The sequence below is a fragment of the Aspergillus luchuensis genome, chromosome 5 (assembly GCF_016861625.1).
Source record: "Aspergillus luchuensis IFO 4308 DNA, chromosome 5, nearly complete sequence".
Lineage (NCBI taxonomy): Eukaryota > Fungi > Ascomycota > Eurotiomycetes > Eurotiales > Aspergillaceae > Aspergillus > Aspergillus luchuensis.
The window spans coordinates 2176000-2199120 of record NC_054853.1 but is presented as its reverse complement, the minus strand read 5'-3'; the positions used below and the strand labels follow the sequence as shown (position 1 = coordinate 2199120).

At 51.6% G+C, this 23121-nt stretch overlaps 6 protein-coding genes across 6 annotated transcripts; 3 read left to right on the top strand and 3 right to left on the bottom strand.

The window, feature by feature from the left end:
- Positions 1-924: 924 nt before the first annotated feature.
- Positions 925-1236, top strand: AKAW2_50716A (uncharacterized protein; the record flags this gene model as incomplete). The annotated part of the gene is made up of 1 exon (XM_041690565.1): positions 925-1236. The coding sequence occupies one exon, from the start codon at positions 925-927 to the stop codon at positions 1234-1236; it is 312 nt and encodes a 103-aa protein (XP_041544137.1).
- A 2714-nt stretch (positions 1237-3950) lies between these two features.
- On the top strand, positions 3951-7289 carry AKAW2_50715A (pyridoxal phosphate-dependent decarboxylase family protein; the record flags this gene model as incomplete). The annotated part of the gene is made up of 5 exons (XM_041690564.1): positions 3951-4115; positions 4181-4562; positions 4619-4966; positions 5019-5686; positions 5739-7289. The coding sequence occupies 5 exons, from the start codon at positions 3951-3953 to the stop codon at positions 7287-7289; spliced, it is 3114 nt and encodes a 1037-aa protein (XP_041544136.1).
- Positions 7290-8147: 858 nt separating this feature from the next.
- AKAW2_50714S (uncharacterized protein) lies at positions 8148-9425 on the bottom strand (the record flags this gene model as incomplete). The annotated part of the gene is made up of 1 exon (XM_041690563.1): positions 8148-9425. One exon carries the CDS (start codon positions 9423-9425, stop codon positions 8148-8150), a length of 1278 nt encoding a protein of 425 aa, XP_041544135.1.
- Positions 9426-10493: 1068 nt separating this feature from the next.
- AKAW2_50713S (uncharacterized protein) lies at positions 10494-11494 on the bottom strand (the record flags this gene model as incomplete). Its single annotated transcript, XM_041690562.1, has 3 exons — positions 10494-10642; positions 10707-11149; positions 11214-11494. 3 exons carry the CDS (start codon positions 11492-11494, stop codon positions 10494-10496), a joined length of 873 nt encoding a protein of 290 aa, XP_041544134.1.
- A 1188-nt stretch (positions 11495-12682) lies between these two features.
- On the top strand, positions 12683-18202 carry AKAW2_50712A (non-ribosomal peptide synthetase; the record flags this gene model as incomplete). The annotated part of the gene is made up of 1 exon (XM_041690561.1): positions 12683-18202. The coding sequence occupies one exon, from the start codon at positions 12683-12685 to the stop codon at positions 18200-18202; it is 5520 nt and encodes a 1839-aa protein (XP_041544133.1).
- Positions 18203-18869: 667 nt separating this feature from the next.
- On the bottom strand, positions 18870-21104 carry AKAW2_50711S (Zn(II)2Cys6 transcription factor; the record flags this gene model as incomplete). Its single annotated transcript, XM_041690560.1, has 2 exons — positions 18870-20975; positions 21045-21104. 2 exons carry the CDS (start codon positions 21102-21104, stop codon positions 18870-18872), a joined length of 2166 nt encoding a protein of 721 aa, XP_041544132.1.
- Between the last annotated feature and the right edge of the window lie 2017 nt (positions 21105-23121).

Below are 23121 nucleotides of genomic sequence, written 5' to 3'. Positions count from 1 at the left end.
TAGCCGATAGGGCTGGACATCGCGTATGTGTCTCATTTCAGCTTATTGGCCTTCAGAGAGATCCACTGATATTTGCCGGATAGTTGAATCGCGCAATTTTTGTATCAAAAAATGTCGCTTCTCCATCCAACCTCTAAGAATCTTGCTTAATGAGAAGTCTCTACCTCTTTTCCTCAACAAAAGGGGCTTTCCCACAGCCGACATACCCTCCCGTGGGACCCACTTCTGAGGCAAAATTCGGTTGCAGTAGGCTAGTAGCTTTATTGCAGTGGGTCTTTCCATAGGGCTGAGGCCTCTAACTGATCGAACAGAGAGACATGCAGGTGCACTATAATTGCCGCATACCCGATAACCACTACTATCTCTACGGGCTGTTGCGGGCTCAAGCCTTTTCAAACCAGGTTTTTGCTTAAGCCTTGAGAGCCCTCTTCGGCAGTCTCAAATCCCGAACCCCGCCAATCAGAAACACATCTTAAATGGTCGGAATCCTTTTGGACACTATATCCTCCATATATCGCCGAGCTTGTCTGTACCTTTGCCTGCGTCCATTGCAATGCCGCCTACTGAGGCTGCCAGCATGCCACCGGTCATCTCGCACCGGCCTCTCATTCTAGTCCTCCACCAATGAAAATGGACGCGTTGAGTCTCCTCGAATCCCATTCGACTCACATTTCGTTTAGAATAGATTAATACGTAGAAAACCCCAGCGAGCTTAGGGGTACGCTAAGATGCGCAGACTGGTTCTTTACGGTCTAAGCTCCGTGCCCGGGCTGGTCTTCGGAAACGGCCATGGCTGCCATCTTCCCATTCACGCCTCCCCTGCCTGCCCTCTGGAAGACGATTAATGCCCGCGTGAGCGGCAATCTCCCACGAGCTCCTGCCTGATTTTCTGCCAGATTGAACTCTCCACCCAGTTCTTTCGCTATGTTCGTTCCTCTGCTGCTGGCGGCGCTGCCGACTCTATTCCATGCCGCGCTCACCTATCGCGAGGCGGACATTTCTTCTCTTTTGAAGTTAGAAGATGTTATAGCTACAAGAATCCAAAAGATCAAACCCAAGCACTCGAGACTATCCTCGCTGAAGCCGGCACCAATCCTGTTCGCCAATGTTTGTGCGTCAATGCTAGTAATGCTTGGATTCCAACGTGGAGCTGGCCATGCGGGTCAAGGCGGTTGGTATGAGTGTCTATCTGGATCTTCATCTAAGCGACCATGGGCGGATCCTAGCGGTCCCTGATATCGTACAATTCCTTCCCTCTCTCAAACTCAATTCCCATGTTGCACACCAATGGATCCAGAAGAGTGGATACCATAATCTCGAAGCCAGCATGTAGTTCTCATAGGCTTCCTATTCACCAAGCAAAGCTAGCAACCTCTTACGCCCCAACAAGATCTGACTGTTCAGATCGCGATCGAATGTGCTTATTTGGTACGGTGCTTTGTGGTGCTTGCTGCGCAGTATACGCCGTTGGAGAGGGGGCACAGGATCCGATTTAAGAGGATTTGGCATGAAAGTAGAGTGAAGATTTTGCAAGGGGGTAAAGAAGAGGTCTTCTAATTTCTGGCTAATTTGCGCTAAGATGGCCGAATACCCAGCCCTAGAAGAATTGTCTAGTTAGTAACACGCCACTCCGCCCAAACATTACCACAAAGTAAAAGCAGGAAAGCACATTATGCAGTGTTAGAATGGCTAGGCGAGCAAACTAGTATATAATAGTTCTTCTTGCTGCCCTTGCTTGCCAAGCAGGTTAAGTCAGTGTGGTGACGTCTCAGCAAACAGACCAACCTCATCACCTGCAACAACGTCTAGTGCACTCTAATCTTGATTTTTCTTTCCTTTTCGTTCGCACAATTACTGCATAACTGCCATTATCAATGGTATCCTTCATATAATTTATCACATACGACCATAGGGTGTGGAAAACAGGGCTTCCCGTCCGCTCAGCCGTACTTAAGCCACACGCCGGGAGGTTAGTAGTTGGGTGGGTGACCAGCAGCGAATCCCTTCTGTTGTATGTTCTTATCTTCATCATATGATTTTCTATGTCAGGAGATAACAGTTCGTTCGAAGGAGCCGCGTGAGGATTGTGGTGGATATTTGCATACGAGTTTTGAATCGTCGTCTACTCCGCTGGTGCTGTTCAGTCCTCTTGAATACACCCTTCTGCCTTTTATTCATCGGTTGTATATTCCATCGGCAGCCTGTAATAAGGATCCACACAGAGGACAAGACATTCTATTATTCGTAGAATGTTCCTGAAGAAATCCGACGCAGGAATGCACTGAAAGTCAATTCAATGTTCGCGAGAGCATATGCGCCTGAACCGATATCTGGTAAATAAGACACTGAACACGCTATAGGATACCTAACCGGGCCAGAAGGCCTCTAACGTAGTATTGATGGTTTACTGTGGAAAGCCTACACAAGTGAAGCAGAACCCATCTGCTTCATCTGTGGATATGACACAAGTGGACGCATTACAACGAGGGTGAGAAAGATGAGTATACAAAGACGATGACTATTTCGTTTTTGTTTTTCTCGCAGCCGCTCCGCCACAGTCGAGCTTTCTAATGTACCCCAGAGACCTAAATAGCTACCACACAATTCTCCTGCTTCCTTAGGTCCTCCCGCGAAAAGCCGCAGGCAATTATAATGACAATCCTTTTGCATAGACTACGATTATAACCTACAAAACAGGGAAGGATTTAAATCTCAATCAGTACATGCTCTAGCATGTGTGAACGCTGGTAGCATTGCGCTCTGTACTAGTATTCTGGCTTATCTATCAGCTGATAATGACGTGGCAGTTATTACTGATGTCTGTGCGGGAAATCGCAGCGTAGTCTGCAGGCAGTTAACAGGGGTTCGATACCTACCATTTGGATGAATTGGGCGGCCCAGGGGAATTCCGGGCTCCAGGATCTGCGAGCCAGTGGTTTCTGAAGAACAGTAACAAAAGGTGATGGGTTTCACTTGATTGGATGCCCTCTAAATGCCAACTGCACGCTAAAGCAAACCAGATTATCGATGATGGCTTACATTGGTGGCTTGCTGCAGGTCGGTGGATCGACGCGGAAGTGGCGGTGCATAGATTATTTGTTCGTACGTGGCATTGCGTTCTGTGGGGTTTCTGGGAGATCTAGTATAATCCCCCGTTGGAACTATTCTCTAATTTCAAATCTAAGACTGCTTATTTATATGGTTTAATTGAAGGTTAAATTCCGAGTTTAAGCTTCGCCTTCACTATGAAGACATGAACTCCACTACACATTCTCGAGTACAGGAATAGGGAGAAGACCATGCACAACACCAATGCATTTCAACGGCAATCAATCCTTTTGTGCGTACATAGTCAAGAGGATCATACCAGGCCTCATCTTGGAGAACAATAAGGCCACGTCGGCGGCCCGGGCATACTACTTTGATAATGATGATATCGAGATGCATGTATGCCCATCGACACGATACTCCTTGCAGTGCCAACGAGTGACGCGCGAGCCTCGACTCAGCTCTTGATTGGCAGGTCAATCGAATTGAGACATTATGAGAAGTATGTACAGGTGCCTTGATACCATGGTACGATTATTATGCATACAGCTTGTGAAACTATATTCTTAGGCAGCTGGTTGGTCGTGCTCGACGACGTGGCCATCACATATCCATAAGGTAAGAGTATGCTACCTTTCAGCTCTGGACAATGGCTAATGTGTGTCCTATGCATAAATACCGCCATCCAGTATCACTCTTGCATCTATTCTTGCATGATAGATAGCTAGTTGAATCAGCTGAGGTAGGCGGGGGTAGCTTCAGAGTAGGGGAGGACCACTCCGTCGTGAGGGGATTGTGGCAGGACTGACGGCGCGAGCGGAGCACTGGAAATTGAGGAGAAAATATAAATACAGAAGTCTGAGCCGGGACACTGTCTGACAGACAGACTCATCAACAACAACATGGGGGATCCAAGAAACGCAGGGGAGAACATCACTCCTCACGAGCTCATCAGCTCCTACTTCATTGGGCCAAGGGCTGAGAACATGAAAGATTTTGAAACCAATATCGCCGCCATCCTGGCAAAGATCAAAAACACTAGACTCGGCTATCAACCCAACACAGATGTATGTCTGCCGGCACTTCTATAGTACCCGTAGTTTCTATGCCTTTCCCTCTGACTGTCAAGCAGGGACAGGAGGATGTTTTCATTTCCAACGAGACCCGCACAAAGCTCAAGCCAATAAGGGATAATTTCACGGCTGCAGTCGGGCAGGCTGCCGAAACCCTGGGAAAACAATCAATACCCTCCTGGCATCCTCGGTACCAGGGCCACATGTGTACAGACATGACGATGCCTGGTCTTTTGGGTTACTTTATGACCATGATTTACAGCCCAAACAATGTCGCCGTGGAGGGAGGTCCTTTCACTACTGTAGTTGAGCTAAGAGTGGGAAAGCAATTGTGTAAGATGTTTGGTTACAGCATAGATGAGGAGAAAAGGGATATGCCTCTCTCCTGGGGTCACATCACATGTGATGGGACTGTAGCCAATCTTGAATCCATCTGGGTTGGTAAGTAAGCTTTCTATCGTTCGGTATGCACATCCAGCTTACTCATTCATCCGCAGCACGTAATCTAAAGTTTTATCCTCTCAGCCTGTATCATGCTATGAGAGAGGGACCTCTTGGGTTTATCGCTGACGATTTCCGGGTCACCACATGTGTTGGAGAAGAGAAGCTATTCAAAGATCTCGGCGTCTGGGAATTGCTCAACCTGCGTCCCGAACAAATCTTGGATATGGGAGAAGCTCTCTATCAGCAGTTTGGGATTACTTCCAAATATCTTGAAGAGGCTCTGAAGCCATTCAGCATTCAGACAACCGGAAAAGACGTGCTGGAAAACGAGTTCCGTATCAAGAAGCCGGCCAAGTATTTGCTCGCTCAGACACGGCATTACTCATGGCCGAAAGGCGGTGGTGCGTATAGTTTCCTTTGTTGCGCTTAATTTTAGGTTGCTAACGTGGGTAGCAATTGCCGGCATTGGGTCTGCAAATATGCAGGGCGTGGAGGTCGATATGGAAGGTCACATTTCTCTTGACGCCTTGGAAAAGGAGCTTAATCACTGCCTTGAACAACGGCAAGCTGTGTATGCCGTGGTAGCTGTTATTGGAACAACTGAAGAAGGTGCAGTTGATCAACTGCATGACATCTTGGCTATGCGTCGAAGGTTCCAGGACAGGGGGCTGTCATTCCTAGTGCATGCCGACGCTGCCTGGGGTGGGTACTTTGCAAGCATGATCCCACGGGAAAGAATGAACTTGGCAGGACCTATCCAGCAAAGGGACAGGGAAGAGGCGGTTCAGAAAAATCCTCAACTGCCTTTGAGAGAGGACACGCTGAAAGACTTGATTGCGCTAAGAGAAGCTGATACCATTACGGTCGATCCCCACAAGGCGGGCTACATCCCCTATCCAGCGGGAAGTTTATGTTATCGGGATGGCCGCATGCGGTTTTTTGTCACTTGGACCAGTCCATATTTGACTCAGGGCTCTATGGAGAATATTGGAGTGTATGGTGTGGAGGGCAGCAAGCCCGGTGCGGCTGCCATGGCAGCTTGGATGTCTAACCAGACAATTGGTCTAGATCCTACCGGATATAGCCGTCTTTTGGGCGAGGCAGCCTTTACTAGTGCGCGGGTATGACTCCCTCCCTGTGCATAGTCTGTCAGCTCTCTTCTAACTTCACCAGTTGTCTGCCTGTTATGCTGCCATGCATGCAGGGCATCCTCTCCATAACCGAAAATACATCATCGTACCCTTCAAACCGTTGCCAAAAGAGAAGGAAGGCTTCGATTGTTTGTCTGGCGAGGTTGACGTCGAACGCAGGAAGGTACTCGATTGTATCATCAACAGGACTGAGGCCGACATTGAGAGGGAGGGCTGGGATGCTCATTTGCCTTGGCTGCGACAGATCGGATCAGATCTCAACATCAATGCCTTCGCAATTAACTGGTATCGGAGTGACGGCACACTAAATAGAGACTTGGAAGAAGCCAACTATCTGATGAGGCGGGTGATGAATGGACTTTCCATCACCTCTACCAGAGGAGATCCTCAGAGAGTACCGCTGTTTCTAACTTCAACGCAGTTTGAACCAGCTATGTATGGCCAATGCGCCCAAAATTTCATGCGGCGTCTAGGATTGGATGCCTGCGATCAGGCCCTCTGGGTTATAAGAAACGTTGTGATGAGTCCCTTTCCCACCAGTCAAAAGTTCATCGGGTTTTTTAAGGATACTCTCGAAAAGGAGATTATCAAGGGAGTGGACTGGTGTCGCAAGCGAAACAGTCTTGAAGATAAGAAAATAACGTTCCTTCTCCGGGGAACTGACAAAATCTTCCTTGATTTCCAGACGAGCTTCCACGCAGCGACCCAACGCCAGCAAATTATCTTGGAAGCCACGCTGATGCCAAAGAACACTGATTTGGCGTCCAGCAATGATGCAAAGATGAAAGTAAATAACGATTTCATTGATCTGAAGAGGAAAAACCCAGATAAGGTCTTTGCATTTGAATCGAGCAGCACCGTGAATCTAGAAGCGCTGATCAAAGGAATTGAGGAAGGACCGCGAATTGTTGGAGGTTCGATTAGTGCCCCTGGCCTTGATCCAGAATCGACTATTGAATGTCGCATGGAGATGAAGCGGGTTGTCATAAGCCGTCCTTTGAATCCAACCAATCGCGACGACCATTACCCACGACACCTTATGCCATTTTATCTATATGGCTCGCAAAATGAATTTCATATCTCACATATGCTGCTCCGAGCACCAAATGTGGATTTGTCGGCCTGCGGCGTTACCTTCACCGAAGCCTTGCCTCAAAGAGTGCTCGCTCTGCTGGAACGTAGAGCTCTGATCCTCACATTGACCGAGTACCGTGAGGAAACAATGCATCCATTCCCAGAGACAAACAGCGCTATTCTCGAGAACGATAATTTTTTCTTCCGCCCCGGACAAAGGTTTCAGGTAAAGATCTTTGAAGATCATCAGGAGCCTACTGCAAAAGGCCCGGGATTGATTGACAACCTCCGTTTTCCAATTGCACGAGAGGAGATGACGCTAAACAGTGATGTTCACGTCGATGTAGAGGCTCTGAACAAGGATCCTCTGGAAGAAGAGCAAGTAGGTATTTCGTGGGAGTCTGAGTTGGACCAAATCAGAGAAGTCTTGAATTATGGACACGTTGCGGCAATGAATGCTGCTAATGCTGGAGGTGCTGAATGTGATGAAAGTGATTAAGGTGCTGAAGGTGCTGGAGATGCTAGAAATCCTGAACCTGGCGAGAAAATTATGGAGGTTGATGTTTGATAGTGATTTCGGGGGTAACAAAGCCTGTAATAGGAAAACAGGCCCTCCCTACAACCTACGTTAAAAATACATGAAGTTTGACATTCTCCTTTAAGACCACAATATAGCTAGGGACAGCTATCAGGAGGAGGGGATTAGGAAAAAAGAAGTTGTACACATATCTCTCGGTCGCCTGGCTGACCAGACGCGATATATCGTTTTGTGTCTAGCGGTTAGTGCTTCGACAGAAATTTTGGCCAACAATCTTAGAGAGTACATGAATTTATCACTGCAATCTGTGCCCAGTCAAACAGCACAAGAAGACCTATAAGATAAGTTATTCATGTGGTGGATTTGTCTATCCTGTGGCGGAGAAATTGTATAATTGGCGAGGTTTCGTTTAACCCCGCTCTCTCCCCCGATTCCTTCGTTCCTCAATGCAGTCCCACTACCCTGAGGGAAATGCATGTAGCTAACGTGTTGAAATGAGAGCTCCATCAGCTAAACTACCTCGGAAGCCTTTCTAGACTAGATTGTATGAATCTCTCAATGACTGCGCATATAGGTGCCAAATTGGTATGGGAGGTGGATATCTTACAGACTTACATATATTAGTCACACTATAAACTACTAAAAAGTCGCTCTTCCATTATTATTCAACGGGACGTCTCTGGCTTGTCTCTCGCTCCCTATCTCTTTCTCTTTCTCTTTACTTTTCTTTTCTTTGACCTGCCCCGTTGAGACAAAGACACGAGGATGTACCAAACATACTAATATTCTTCCATCCATTCTGATCCTACGAGGCTACGTTCAATGCCATCTACTAACTCGTGCATATTCATATGCAGCCTCTGAATAGTCCTCCCATTTCTCACCACTTGGACATGGATTATCAGACACCTTCCGTGCAGTAAAAGTTATCCCAGAGCCAACACAGGGAAACACAGCCTCTGCAGTGAAGGCGGCGAATTTTTCATCGCTAAACTCGATAGTGCCGTACTTTGGTTCGAAAAAGATCTGACCTTCGCCAGTTTCACGGCATCTGAGCTTTAACCGGTACGTGTAGGGCTCGCTCGTCCTCTCTGCTTTCGCTTTCTTCGACGGCCTGCTCTGTTTCCGGGCGAAATTCTTTCTCTTAGTTCCTTTTCCAATTTTTTCATAATCGTCGCCAATCTCCTCTTCGTCGGTCTCAGTGATATGCTCCTCAGATATGACCATAACGCCTATCACTACACCAAAATTGAATGTAGCGTGAAACTTCCCCTTTTGTTGTGTGTTCGAAATTTCAAGTACCATATCCAACGCTAGACTGGGCCAGCCCTCCTCAATGTCCTCACAGTCAACGATATAACTTCCGACCGGCGATTTATTCCTTCCCGCAGCGCCCTTCATCCGTTCGAGAGCCGCAAGGTAGTCGGCATGCATTTTCGCGCGTTCTTTTTCCCTCTTCTGTTCCCGAGCCTGAATCTCGGCCCTTTCCTTATTTACATGTTCCTTAGCTGCTTCTCGAACAGCAGACTTATCCCATCCCAAGAATATTGTCTGTGTCTCCGGCCCCACACCAGTATCATGATGCAAGCCCGCCACCTGATCAGCAGCTTCACGCAAGCGCCCTGGACGATACTCGCTATATCGAGGAAAGGAAACCCCGACGACAGTGCTTGTCCTAGCCTGGTATGGATCTAATTCCCCAGCTCTTATGAAGAACTTTTTTATCACCCACTCAGGGTTGGAAGACAGCACCTCGATATCACTTGCAGCAATCCATTCCTGATGCAGCTGCTCCTCCAGGGCCAGGATGTGTACGGGCACATTGTCGCACTTTCCTTCTTGCAGCACTTTCTTCATCAGCTGCGTTCCGTTTCCTGATAGTTGGTCTTCCTCGAAAGGCACTCCATAGTGTTGTAGTTGGCTGCGGACAAAATCGGTGCGGTCTCGCAGGATCTTTTGACCTTCGCGGCTGAGCTTGGGTAGAAACAGTTTTCGGAGAGAGAAATTATCTACTCGTTCATTGCCTCCGCGTGTAGTGCGGAACCGGCCGAATGAAGAGGTGAAACCAGCGCGGGTGGCGGCGTTGTCATAGGACATGGCGGGCTGTGTGAGCCGATTTGGTGGGTTTTGCGGGTGTCTGGAGGTGTTTTCAATAGATTTATTAGATATGGTTAGTTTGAAAGGCGCGAGATTTTAAAAAGAGAGGGAGAAAGTGGACGGAGGTTGCTTCCGCCACATACAGCGTAGCCCGGAGAGGAGGGGGGGGATGATGATGCAGTCTGAAGTAATGCCACCATCAGCTACCATTCCTGTAGAGAGAATCATGTCACGCAATAAATAATCAGCGCATACATTTCTATTCAGGAATCAATGTCTCGACGCAAGTAGCACGTACAGACACCAAGTGCAGATAAGCTGCGCACTCATCATTGCACCCCGGATACTGCCTGAAGAAGGACGAATGACTGGGACAATTATATAACCGTAAGGCTTTATTCGGCTAATATTCAAATATACATAACTATTCGCTTGAATTAGATCAATAAGTCGAGAGGTTGTGTGCGGTTCGGATCTTTCAGCTGGTATCGAGTGCGGTGTGGCCCAAATGTGGATGTCGATGTCACATACTTCTGGTCGGTAGGTAAAAGTTCGGGCCAGCTGACGAAGTACTCGATGTGATACGTTGTAAGGGTACAGGGGCACCGTCAAGCATTCGAAATAGAGCTTGCGCCTTGAGGCACCCCTCGGCTACACATAAACAGCTTTAGTTCTGTTTGTCTGTCCGACGATCGAACCCCTTCTAGCCCATGCGTTCTAACATTATGCAGTGCAATGAGCCGCATGACTCAGGATAACCCTGCTTTGTTCATTCTATGACATGTTTCATTGTCATTTCAAAGGATTGGAAAAAAAGAGACAGAATCATTCCTAGAAGGTACTTGCTACTTAGCGACTGCTAGCATTCTATTGCATGTCTCGAGACTTGTGTCAAATGAACGGGTTCTTAACGCTAAAAACAAACATACCAAAGGAAATAAAAGAATCGCGAGATCACTGGGCTTGCAGTAGGGGCCAATTCCAAAGCTCATCATTGCAAGGAAAGCCGCCCCCCGAAACAGAGCAAGCCTATAGGCACTCTATGACGTGTGAAATGACAGCCAGATCTTACGCAGCCTCGGCAACCGGGGTTCCCATGCGTCCCTCCTCAGCCAGTTTCTCCTTGTTCATAGTGTCAGGGCGGGCATCGTTGGGCTCAGAGGAGCGTTTCTCTACAATGGTGGTCTCGTCCGAATTCCTCGTGCGGGCAGCCTCTTCTAAAAGGTGTCAGTATGTATTCGTCACGAGAATGACACATCACTATAAGACGACGCGACTTACCAGGTTCAGGCTCCTTGGGCGGGGGGCAGTAAAAGCCGACAGCGAGGCAGATAATCATAAGGAAAATCTCCTCGAGGACGCCCATGCATAGATTGACCGTGGGGTTGGGCTCGAACAGGTTGAACTTCTCGATATTCGTGTAATCACCCAAGCAGCCGTAAATAGTTCGCACGATAAGCAGTGGCGCACAGGCGTATACTGAGTACAGGATGATCCTCTCGTTGCGAGGCATCTCGTTGCGGTAGATGGTCAGGTACGCCATAATGGCCAGTAGGAGACCCAAGCAGCCGACGAACATGCCCAGTGCGGCTTGGAGCATAGCGGGGATGGTGTAGGTGTCGAGGGCCTTGATAGCGCCGGCAATACCAAGGGCCAGTCCGACCAAGCTGACGATGCTGACAAAGATGAAGATCCATTTGGAGAGCTTGTTGATCGAGGCGTTTCTGAAAGAGACATGCCTACGTCAGTCTCAAGTCACGCATAGGTGGATACCGGGTTGCGACTTACACTCTTTGCAGCAAACCCACAGCAGCCAGGGTTAGCGGCGCGATTCCCAACAAGTCGCATGTGATTTTTGTGGTGATCACATCGATCGAGGGGTCAGTGATGCTGATGAGCTCGCATATAGCGCCGGCGATTCGTAAACAGGCGAGGATAATGAGGAATCGCCAACATGATGCCACGGCCTTCATTCCTTGCTGATAACACAAAAGAAGGGCGAGGAAGAGGCAGGGCACGAAGGCGATGAGTTGCAACAATGCGATACCATCTTCATAGCGAAACGTCATCTTGGATGGAGAGGGGTCGGAGAGGCGATTATGGTGGGCAGGTAGCTATGTCGCTGATGGGGCAATCGCAATCTGGATGATAAGGTTGGGGCAGATATTGAAGGCCCTGGAAAACTGGTATGATCTGATGAAACGAGTCGGAAGGATAAGGATATAACGATGCGAAGATAGTAAATAAATGAATCCAACGTCCCGGGGTAAAATAAGAGAGCGGTCTCCCGTGGTGGCGCAGGTATATGATGAAAAGATTGCAATGTGTTCGGGCTGTGCACTCGAATATAGATGATGGTGAGGCATTCTATGACAATTTGAGGGTTTCGGGCATCTCCATGTGGAACAACTTAACATCGAGCATACCGTATTAGGAATAGGTTCAAGATGTGGCGGCCGTGGATAGCTGCCGGCTAGTCTATTTCCTATTGGGTTTAGTCCCCTGAGATCTCCTTTGGTGGGTCATCTTGTGCCGCTAACCCTTTTCCGTCACGCGTTCCTTCCTTTTACCGGAACTTCGAGCTGTCCATTTTGGGTAACATTTTCCCATCCCCCATAACTCTTGTCCGGTAATCCTCCATTTTCATACGTCCAAAGCACTCTCTTACCTCGCACTCGATGCTAAATCTAGTATGCGGACTATGTCGTTCGCAAAGCCACACGATCTACGTAGCTAGCCCACCCTTAAGGCTTGTTCGTCATGGCTGAAGCATTGCCACTAAAAGTTGCGGTCACCTGATCTCACAAGCTGCCCACTAGCCCTCATTAGTGAGATTAAGGCTACTAGAAACACGTGCAATTACCGTCTCCTTCCTTTAAACAAACAAGCCTAATATCTTACTGGGGGCCACTTCTAGAAACCTGCGTTATCCACCCTACTTTGTCGTTTTCCGGCGGGACTAGCACTCTTCATGATCGTTACTACATCCAGACAATGTCAGTCCGGAGGATCATGAACTGGAATTGGGTTTCTTCGTGTAGCGATCCTCCAGGAACACTGCTGACACCATGATGGCATTTCCCCTATATATAAGGGACAACAAGGCAGCATGCCTGTTTTGTGGGGATGAACATGTTTTGAATACCCATTATCTCGGCGTTTCCTGACTTTGGCCTTCTCATTCTTTACACCTCTAGCCGGCTTTTGTCTTATTTCACTCCTTTCACCACCCCAAAAGCATAAGGGATCAGTTTATCATGATGACCGAGACAGAGCAACGTCAGCTCACATATTGGAAGGAGCAGCTTGAGGGAAGCCAGCCCGCTGAGCTCCTCTGCGACAAGCCCCGGTCGGCCATCTCCTCTGGCAAGGCGCAGGTCCACCACTTCACCCTCAATGACCAGCTTTACCGAGAGCTCCAGACCTTTTGCCAGACACACCAGTCCACTCCCTTTGTGGTGCTCCTCGCCGCTTTCAGGGCGACACACTACCGCCTCACCGGAGTCGACGATGCCACCATTGGCACCCCCATCCTCAGCAACACTAACATCCTATGCATTCGCACCACCGTCGAGCCAGAGGACTCCTTTTATGCGCTCGTTCAACGGGTTCAGCAGACCACCAGCACGGCATCCACCCACCAGGATGTTGCCTTCCAGAAGATCGTCTCGGAGCTGTGTCCTGGCGCCGCCGACCGGTCTCGTAACCCGCTCGTTCAGACGATATTTGCAGTTCACTCGTCAGAAGATGCCAACAGCCCACAGCTCGACAGTATGAAGGCAGACACGTCCAAGTATGACATTGAACTCCATCTTGTCCAAAAGGCTCAGCGTATGAGCGGTCACATCATCTTCTCGGATGATCTGTTTGAAGCTTCGTCCATCCGCCTCGTCGAGTCCGTCTTCACTGAGGTCCTCGGCCGTGGCGTCAAGACACCCGAGGCCCTCGTCTCAACAATGCCTCTTACCCAGGGCCTCTCCGCACTAGCCGATATGGGCCTCACAGATGTTGCGCGCACCGATTACCCGCGCGACTCCAGCGTCGTCGAACTCTTCCGGAGACAGGTCTCTCTCAGCCCTAACGCCGTTGCCGTCAAGAATGCAGACTCGTCTTCTCAGCTCACGTACGCGGAACTGGACCGGCAATCGGACCGGCTCGCCCACTGGCTGGTCCAGCGTGGGCTCGCCCCAGAGACTATGGTCGCAGTGCTGGCACCGCGGTCGTGCGAGACAATTATGGCTTTGTTGGCCATTCTCAAGGCTAATCTGGCCTATTTGCCTCTCGACGTCAACGTTCCCGTTGGCCGCCTCGAGAGCATTCTCTCTGCGGTCGAGGGAGACAAGCTCGTCCTTCTCGGCGCTGGCGTCGCGCCTCCCGCTCTGCAGCTCAAGGACGTGAGCTTCCGCCACATTGCCCAGGCCCTAGACGAGCAAGGCCAGCACTTTGCTGGCGCTCTGCCGAATCCCACGGCTTCTAGCCTCGCATACGTCATGTTCACGTCCGGGTCAACGGGCAAGCCCAAGGGTGTCCAAGTGGAGCATCGCGGCATCGTGCGCCTAGTGCGCGAGACCAATGTGGCCTCCAAGACGCAGTCAAGTGGCAACATTGCGCACGTTGCCAACCTGGCCTTTGATGCCGCGACGTGGGAGATCTACACCGCGCTGCTCAACGGCGGTACGATCGTCTGCATCGACTATATGACGGTCATCGACCCGGTGACCCTGGGACAGGTGCTGCAGCGGGAGGCCGTGCGTTCCTGCATGCTCACGCCTGCCCTCCTCAAGCAGTGCCTCGCCAATGCCCCATATGCTCTTTCCGGTCTGGAACTACTCTTCGCTGCCGGAGACCGTCTCGATCCTCGCGATGCTGCCCAAGCCAAGAGCATTATCAAGGGTGACCTCGTTAACGCTTACGGTCCAACCGAGAACACCACTTTCAGCACCATCTACAAAGTCCCGGCCAACGAGAAGTGTGTCAATGGCATGCCTATCGGGGTGACTATCAGCAACTCGGGCGCTTTCATCATGGATCCCGAGCAGCGCCTCGTTCCTCCTGGCGTCATGGGTGAGCTCATCGTCACTGGTGACGGTCTTGCCCGTGGATACACCGATTCGAGGCTCAACAAGAACCGCTTCGTGCAGGTGGTTATCAACGGCGAGTCTGTCCGCGCCTACCGCACCGGTGACCGAGTGCGCCACCGTCCTTCGGACGGCATGATCGAATTTTTTGGCCGTATGGACTTCCAGGTCAAGATCCGTGGTCACCGCGTTGAGCTGCCCGAGATCGAGCATGCCCTCCTGCGTAACGAGTCTGTAAGCGATGCTGTGACTCTGGTGCACCAACCCGAGGGCGAGCCGGCGGATCTTGTTAGCTTTGTCACTGTCCAAGGTAATATCGCGGATGCCGCCGCTCAGGAGGACCCCCAGAACCAGAAGGACGCCGGCGACAACAGCCGACTTGAGAACCAGGTCGAGACTTGGAAGGATCTCTTCGAGACTGGCACCTATGCGGACATCAACAGAATTGACACCACCAAGGTCGGCAGAGACTTCATGGGTTGGACGTCCATGTACGACGGCAAGCTCATCGACACCGCCGAGATGAACGAGTGGCTGGATGACACCATACACCACATGTACCGTAATGGCGGACACCCACGCAATGTTCTAGAGATCGGAACAGGAACGGGTATGATCTTGTTCAATCTCATAGATAACCTGAACAGCTATGTCGGGCTTGACCCGTCTGCGTCTGCCGCTGCTTTCGTCAACAAGGTGGCTCAAGCAAGACCGTCCCTGGCTGGCAAGGTCGACGTGCGCGTCGGCACAGCCATCGACGTCGACTCCCTGGGCGAGCTTAACCATCCAGACATGGTGGTGATTAACTCGGTGGCCCAGTACTTCCCCACGCAAGAGTACATCTCCTCCGTAGTGGACAAGTTGCTGGCTATTGATGGCGTGGAGCGCATCTACTTTGGCGACATGCGCTCCTGGGCCGTCTACCGCGAGTTCTGCACGACTAGGGCTCTGCATCAATTAGGCTCCTCTGCGACCAAGGAAGCAGTGCGACACGAGCTGACGAAGGCGGAGGCAGAGGAGGAAGAGTTCCTTGCCGACCCGGCCTTTTTCACCAACTTAATGAGCCGCCTCCCGGAGATTGTCGAGCACGTCGAGATCCTCCCCAAGCGCATGAAGGCCACCAACGAGCTGAGCTGCTACCGTTTCGCGGCCGTCATCCACAAACGCCAGGACGGTAAGCCCAAGGCTATCCGGGAGATCAGCGAGGGCGCCTGGGTCGATTTCAAGGCCAAGCAGCTGGATCGTGCTGGGTTGTTAGCCCTTCTACAGGCGTCGTCGACCGCCTCTACGGTTGCCGTGAGCAACGTGCCCTACAGCAAGACTATTCTCGAACGCCACATCGTCGACTCGCTTGACGATAAGACTGAGGGGGGAGCCGACTGGCTTACCTCACAGCGTGAGGCTGCCAACCGTTGTCCAGCCCTGTCAGCTTTGGACCTGGCTGAGCTGGCTGAACAGGCTGGCTTCAAAGTCGAGCTGAGCTGGGCTCGCCAGCGTTCTCTTCGCGGCGGTCTGGACGCCGTCTTCCACCGCGTCGAGGGCCTGCGCCCCTTGTTCCGCTTCCCGACTGAGCACGAGGGTCGGTCCAAAGATTCTCTGACCAACAGCCCCCTGCGCCGTCAAGAGGCTGAGGTGGTTGAGGCTTTGCTCAAGAAGGCGCTACAGGCCTCACTGCCCAAGTACATGATCCCTGCACGTATCGCCGTGCTGGATAAGATGCCCATCAACGCCAACGGCAAGGTGGACCGTAAGGAGCTGGCTAGACTGGCGAGCGTGTTTGGCAAGGCGACCAAGACCTCTCGCCAGATCGTTGAGCCACGCACAGATCTGGAGCGTGTCGTGTGCGAAGAGCTTTCCAGTGTGCTGAACGTCGATGCCATCGGCATTACCGACAACTTCTTCGACCTTGGCGGCCACTCGCTCATGGCCCCGCGTATTGCCGCACGCATCAACCAGCGCCTGAATGCAACTATCCTCCTTCGTGACGTCTTTGCCTATCCCGTGGTTGCTGACCTAGCCAAGAGAATTGGCGAGTTGGTGGGCGATTCGTCCCAGGATAAGCTGGACCAGGACTCCGGCGAAGACGAGGACATTGAGATCGAAGACGAAGAGGAGCTCCTGACCATGTCGCTGGCCACCAAACTTCGACACTTCAACTCTATTGCCCGTCCGCAGTGCGTCAAGTCGCTAGGTATCGCCAGCGAGGACATCGAGGAGGTTCTGCCCGCCACCGGTGTCCAGACCCGCATGCTCGTCTTCGTCGAGGAGGCCGAGGAGATGAACATCACCAAGCCCTGCATCGAGCACTTTGTTTACCATGTGCCCGACGAGCTCGACCCCGCCCGCCTTGAGCAGGCCATCGTCGATGTCACCAAGCGCCATGACGCCTTCCGCACCGTCTGGGTCCAGGTCGACCACCCCCTGAGCCCCTACGCCCAGTGTATCCTCGACCCTGCGCACCCCCGTGCCCAGCTGCCCATGGTCCAAAGCGTCGTTCACGAGTACGACACCAGTCCGGACAGCCTCTGGGAACAGACCATCGGCAACGCCCAGCGCAGCGCCGAGGAATACATCCGTCTGGACCGCCCCGGTGCCGTTGTTCACGTCGTGCACTCGGCCGACAACAAGCACCACGTCATCATCTTCTCCCTTTTCCATCTTATCTACGACGGTATGAGTCTCGACTTCCTGCGCCGCTCGTTCGCACAGGCGTACGAGGGCGTTCCTCCCAGCAACCTGCCCGCGGTCGGCATGCGCCTCCCCGTCGAGAAGCACTACAGCACCGACTGGCTCGCTACCAGCATGTACTGGATGCAGCGTCTCGCCGGTGTGGCCCCCTTCAAGGCTGGCCAGACAGTGCTCAAGGGTGTCGTTCCTGGACAATTCACCTCGATCCGCACCACCCAGGACACCGCCTGCGAGATCCTCGAGTCCTCTATCAGCCTGAACGAGCTCTTCTCCCTTTGCAAGATTGCCAAGTTCCCCTCGCCCATGGCCATTGTTCAGGGTGCCTGGGCCATGACCCTTGCGCAGAGTCTCGTCAAGGCCAATAGCGCCGACCAGGAACCGTCCACCGCCAACCTCGACGTGCAATTCGGCAGCGTCTTCCACGGTCGCCACAGCCCCGAGGCCCTTCGCTGCGTGGCCCTGATGCTAGACGTCCTCCCCACCCGCATCGTCTTCTCGGACGCGTACAAGAGCGAGGCAGACGGCGGGCCCAAGAAGCGCACCCACCGCCAGATCTGCCAGGAGCTGTTCACCCAATACGTCGACTCCCTGGAGTACTCGGAGATGCCCTGCCCCACCATCGACTTTGCCAAGCTGACGCGTCGCTTCGACAACACTATCATCCTGCAGGCCTACCCCAAGGAGGAGGTCGATTTCGATGCCAGCGGCCTGCCCAAGACCAACATGGAGACTTTGCCCGGCTTCACCCGCGAGGAGAACCTTCAGGCTCCCTGGAAGGAGACCAACCACGGCTACCCGATCTTGATGGAGCTCTGGCCCGGACGTGACAACGAGGACGAGAAGTTCCGTCTGCGCTGCACGTATAACAACCGCTGGCCGGGATACGAGTTCATGACTCAGGAGTGGGCGCAGGGCTTGCTGGTGACTCTGAACCACTCGCTTGATCAGATCTTGCATAACCCGGATGGAGTGTTTGATCCTGTGAGACTTGTCGAGGAGAGACAGCAGTAGATGTTTATAATGAGTGGTGGACTGCAATGATGCTATCCTTGAGATAGATTGTATATAATTTGGAGATTTGGTTTAGCAGCTTCGCTTTGTTTTGGGTCGGACTGTTTCATTGTCATTTTCGTTGGTCACGCTTTATCTTCTTCTTCGCGTTTCTTCTTTGTCTTGTCGATCTGTCTTGATCTCGACCATTGTCTTACTTTACTTCTAGTCCAATTAGATAGTCGCTTTTAATCTCATTTCTGAGAAGTTTAAACTGCTGTTGTGGTCCTTACGACCCTTTTGCTGCAATAATTGGCATTTGGTTTAAAGTAACCTTATATTAATTTAACGGGGAGATGAGAAGGGCTTTCTGGCTTGTTTCGAATACTAAAGATTTAAAATCATCTATAAGATATTTCAGATATTGACTCGTCCCCTCAAATTCTAGATGGTTCATGATCTGCAAAGTAAATCACAGTGCATTTTCACAGATATCAATACCTAGTATGTACTACTCATGGTAAATTCTCTCAGATAAGGTGAATTCGTTCGAGTTTTCATTAGTGAAAATATATATAGCAATATATATATATATATTTGCATAACCCCATAGGTCCAGAATATGCTCTATATGCAGTGTATCACTGTATTAAATATCTACATTAGAATGATATGCTTCCCAACACTCTCAACTCAACGGTGGACGGAGGTTGCTTGATTGAACAAAATTGGCGAAATCATCTGCCTGCGCAAGACCTGCTTCGCAGCTGATTCGGCGCAACTGGGTGGCCGTCCACGCACGGGTCTCGTGGCCGAGGTTGTGCATGCAGCCTACGGTGAGGAGAACCCAGCAGGCAAAGTAGCCGCCGACGGCCAAGCCGGGAATGTTTTTGGAGCGTTCGTGCGGTTGCTGCTTCTGCTGCTGCTGCTGGAGCTGCAGCTCCTGTGATGGGGAGGTGGCGTAGCCCATGAGCTGGGGCACGGAGGCGAGCATCTCGTCGCGCATGCGGACGATGGTCTGGGTGGCCTGGTGTAGGCGCTCGGCGTAGTTGTTGGTGAAGAACCAGTTGCTGTCGGTGTTGGCGCCTTTGAGTAGGAGGTGGCTGATGGCGTGGTTGGCGAGGATGCGGCAGATGCGCATGCTGTTCCAGACGTCGGCGATGCAGACATCGTGGTAGATGTGGGTGACGCCGCCGCGCTGGATGCGATTCGGATCGTAGTTGTCGCTGGAGTTGGGTTGGGTGGTGAACTGCCAGTCGGAAGGGCACTTGGAGAAGGTGCTCTCGAGGCGGTAGTCAATTTCGAGCGCCTGGGAGAGGTAGCGCTCAAGGTGCTCAATGGAGATGTTGGCACCCTTGAGAGGACCGGAGGACATGGAGGAGGTAGAGGCGGGGGAAGAACCGGAGGTAGTAGAGGGGGAGTTGGAGGAATCGGGAGGGGCGGAGGAGACGCCCGCAGCGGCGGCAAAGAAGGAGTAGCCGCCCGGGGAAATCTGCTGGTAGAGGTCCAGAAGCTCGACCATGCCGCTGCAGGCGACCCAGTAGGGATCCGAGACGCTAAGAGCGTTGGTGGCCTCGATGCGCAGCATGCGTAGGCTTGAGGGCATGGGGGAGCCGGAGCGCAGGCAATTGGTGAGGAGCTGGGAGAAGACATCCTTGAAGATCTGCAGACCGGTCGGGGTAGAGAACTGCGAGCGGCCGCGCAGGTTGAGGAGCGACGTGGCACCCTCAATGTGGTGCTTCCAGCCTTCGATAGAGGCCCTGCTAAACTCGTAGAGAGCGAGGACGAGAACCGAGACGATGGTGCTGTCGCGACGGGCGGCCTGGGGGTCAGCGAGGGCGAGATTCACGCGCTCCATCGTGCGGGTGTACATCATCATGGACCGAGTCAAGAGGTCGGCTTGGCTCGTGGTACGAGCGAGCCCACTGAGGCCGAGAGCCAGAATGGCACCCTCGAGCATGTCGCCGCCGCCGTCGTCGTGTGCCAGCATAGCCGGGGCGTAGTCGAAGAAGCCGGAGGAAGGACCGGACTGCCGAACAACGTAGTGAGAGAGGAAGAAATCGAGACCAATAATGACGAGAGGTAAGGAGAAGGGACGCGGTATGGCCTCGGATTGATTGCTGGTGAAGTTATTGTTGTTGTGTTCTAGCCGTTGGCGGTCGCCGTGGTTGGTGCCGTCATCGGGGAGTAACTGATCCAGAGCCAGATCGTCGCCGCCTACGCTAGAAGCGCCAACATGCGAACGTGGCCCAGATATGGAGATAGGAACAGACATAGCGGAGCCAGGACGGTCGCACGATAATACCGGCATGGAGCTGGGTGAGGCGTCCTGGTGGAGGGAGAAGAGCGCATTGTCGTCCGGGTTGAAAGGGTCGGGGAAGCTCATCAACTCGGGCATGAAGCTGCCGCCGACGAACATGCCGACTCCGACATCGACGTCGCTCATGTCCAGCATGGCCTCGTCGACAACATCGGAGGGGCGGTTCGCCTGAATAGTGTAGTCTGGTGCGGAGGTGTTTTGTTGTTGTTGTGGTGGTTGTGGTTGTGGTTGTGGTGGTGTTTGTTGTTGTTTTTGTTGCTGCTGCTTCTGTGCTTGTGGTGGGGTTGGTGTGCGCTCAACTGAAAGACGGCTGGTTGGGGTGGCCGTTGAAGTCCTCTTGGAGACTTTTGAGCGGGCGCGGTTGATGACTTGTGTGCTCTCATCGCGAAAGATGAGACTGGAGGGATCTCTGTATCCAGGGCATTTCTGACCTGTGCGCCAACATTGGCCACATTCTGGGACTGCTTTGTCGCACTTTTCGGGGGGAGGGTAAATGTGAGCCAAAATGTGTTTGAAACGGGACACAGAACAGGAATGGCTTACTCTTCTCTTCTTGGCACGACAATTGTTGCAACTTGTTGAAGGGCGACCGCAGTAGACCATGATGGGCGAGTCTACCAAGTAGTGGTAGTGGTGATGGTGGTGATGGTGATGATGGTGATGAAGATTGTCGATGGATAGGCGGGGGAAATTGTGTCAGGCATCAGATCCAACGCACTGACTTAGTAACGATGGATAAAGAGAGAAAGAGAGAGAGAGAGAAGGGGGAGGGGACAGTGTCCCGTTCCGCGTGGAGACACAAGCCAAGTCAGCCAAGGCTGGAAGAGGTGGAGGTCACGGTCGGGCAACGCTACGCTAAAAAAAGCTTGGAAAGAGAAAAGCAACAAGGAGAAGACAATCACACATATTTGAAGTGGGCGAAGAATGTTGTGCCTAAATACACGCAAACACCCCCCCTTCTCAATTGCTTAGCGCCCGGCGGCTAAGCCGGATGGGGCTGCAGTGATCGCTGATCTGCCATCTCATCCATGTCATAATACTGTAAACCGTTGATATAGTAATTAGTAACCATGGATATAGGGATGCCTCGACTTAAAAGGTATTAAATCACCCGTCTGAATGGATTTTATATACTACATCCCTTCACACTTTAATACTGGAATGTTGTTAGGGTTTTAGTCCCGTTTTAAATGAGATTACTTTAATTAAGAGAAGGTGGGTTTACATAGCTAATCATATAACAAAGCAACTAGTTGAACTATTGAAGAGCGTAAGTACAGCCACGGTATAGTACAACTCATAGTAAAATACACTAACATTTGTAACTTGGCCAATTGCTCAGTTTAGGCCGTCCTTTCCATATTCATCTAAATATAGGAAATTTGACAATACTGTGTCCATTATATCAGTGGTTTACTATATCGACATGACTCTTGTCTCCTTCATTGACCACGTGTGCGAGGATCCGCTCCTGGGGCGCTTCAGGAGTGAATCCCCCGGAATCCGTACCGTTAGGCGATCCAGTCCACGACTAGACTCAGAATGCACAATCCTTATAAGCTAACTGATGAATACGAGGCCGGATTTTCGTAGTAGGTGGATATGCCCAGCTACTAGCCTGGTGCTTATAAACTAGCCCCCAACTTGGATTCGCGGGCTGATTGCATGTTTCACCACAGAGACTAGATTAAATCTCGATATTCTCAGCCACACATTCGATCCAGGAATCACCCGCGGGCCAGGTAGGCTCAGAATTTCGTCAAGGATTCAGCCTTGTGTGTTTCACGCAGTGGATCCTCCGGATACTGACCGGTTGGCCAACGGGTGAAAGGCAAGGATTCAAGCCAACAGCTCAAATTGCGCCTCCTTTAGAAGCTTCCAGGCTGAATACGAGGTTACATCCCCACAATTAAGGCCCTCTTGAAGAAAGATGACTGAAGAAGACAGCGATGGCCCCGAGTGCATATTGGGGAATTTTCGGGAAGAGAAGCTATCCAAAGTCATTCGAGAGAGGGTCTCCTGTAATCGGGCAATATTTGTTCCCGGCGTGACATCCCTTAAGTGTGAGCAACACGCTTCGGCAGGGGTTGTTATCAGTGATGACTGATATCCAATCGACTTGGTATCACATCACGAAGGGCATATCCACAGCAGGATAAGCACTAAGTGAGCCACGTGACTCACCATGAATCAAGCGGGTGATGAGAGTCACGGTCACACTCGGTCGAGCGGCCCATCCGATAACGCCATACAAAGAGGCGCCCACCCGCTAGTCTACTAATTAGCCTCCACATACTCCAGACTCCGTATTGTCAAAAAGACTCCACGGCTAAGCCTGAAAGGCGGCGGTTCAGGCCGCCCTTGCTAGGCGATATCCAGAAATGCCAGTACACGCGAACTCCGAAAAGTGAGGTTTTGGCCCCCTTACCCAGCGCCCCTGGCCCCCATGCTCGCTACCGTCAACCCTACGTGAGGATCTGCCCACCTCGTATTCCGAAGCTTCTAAGGAAGACGCTTTCTGGGCGGTTGACTTAGCATTCTTGTCTATTTACCCGCTAGCCGAACGGCCAGTATCTGGAGGATTCACGGCCTGAAACACCAGGGCTGGACCCTGACACTA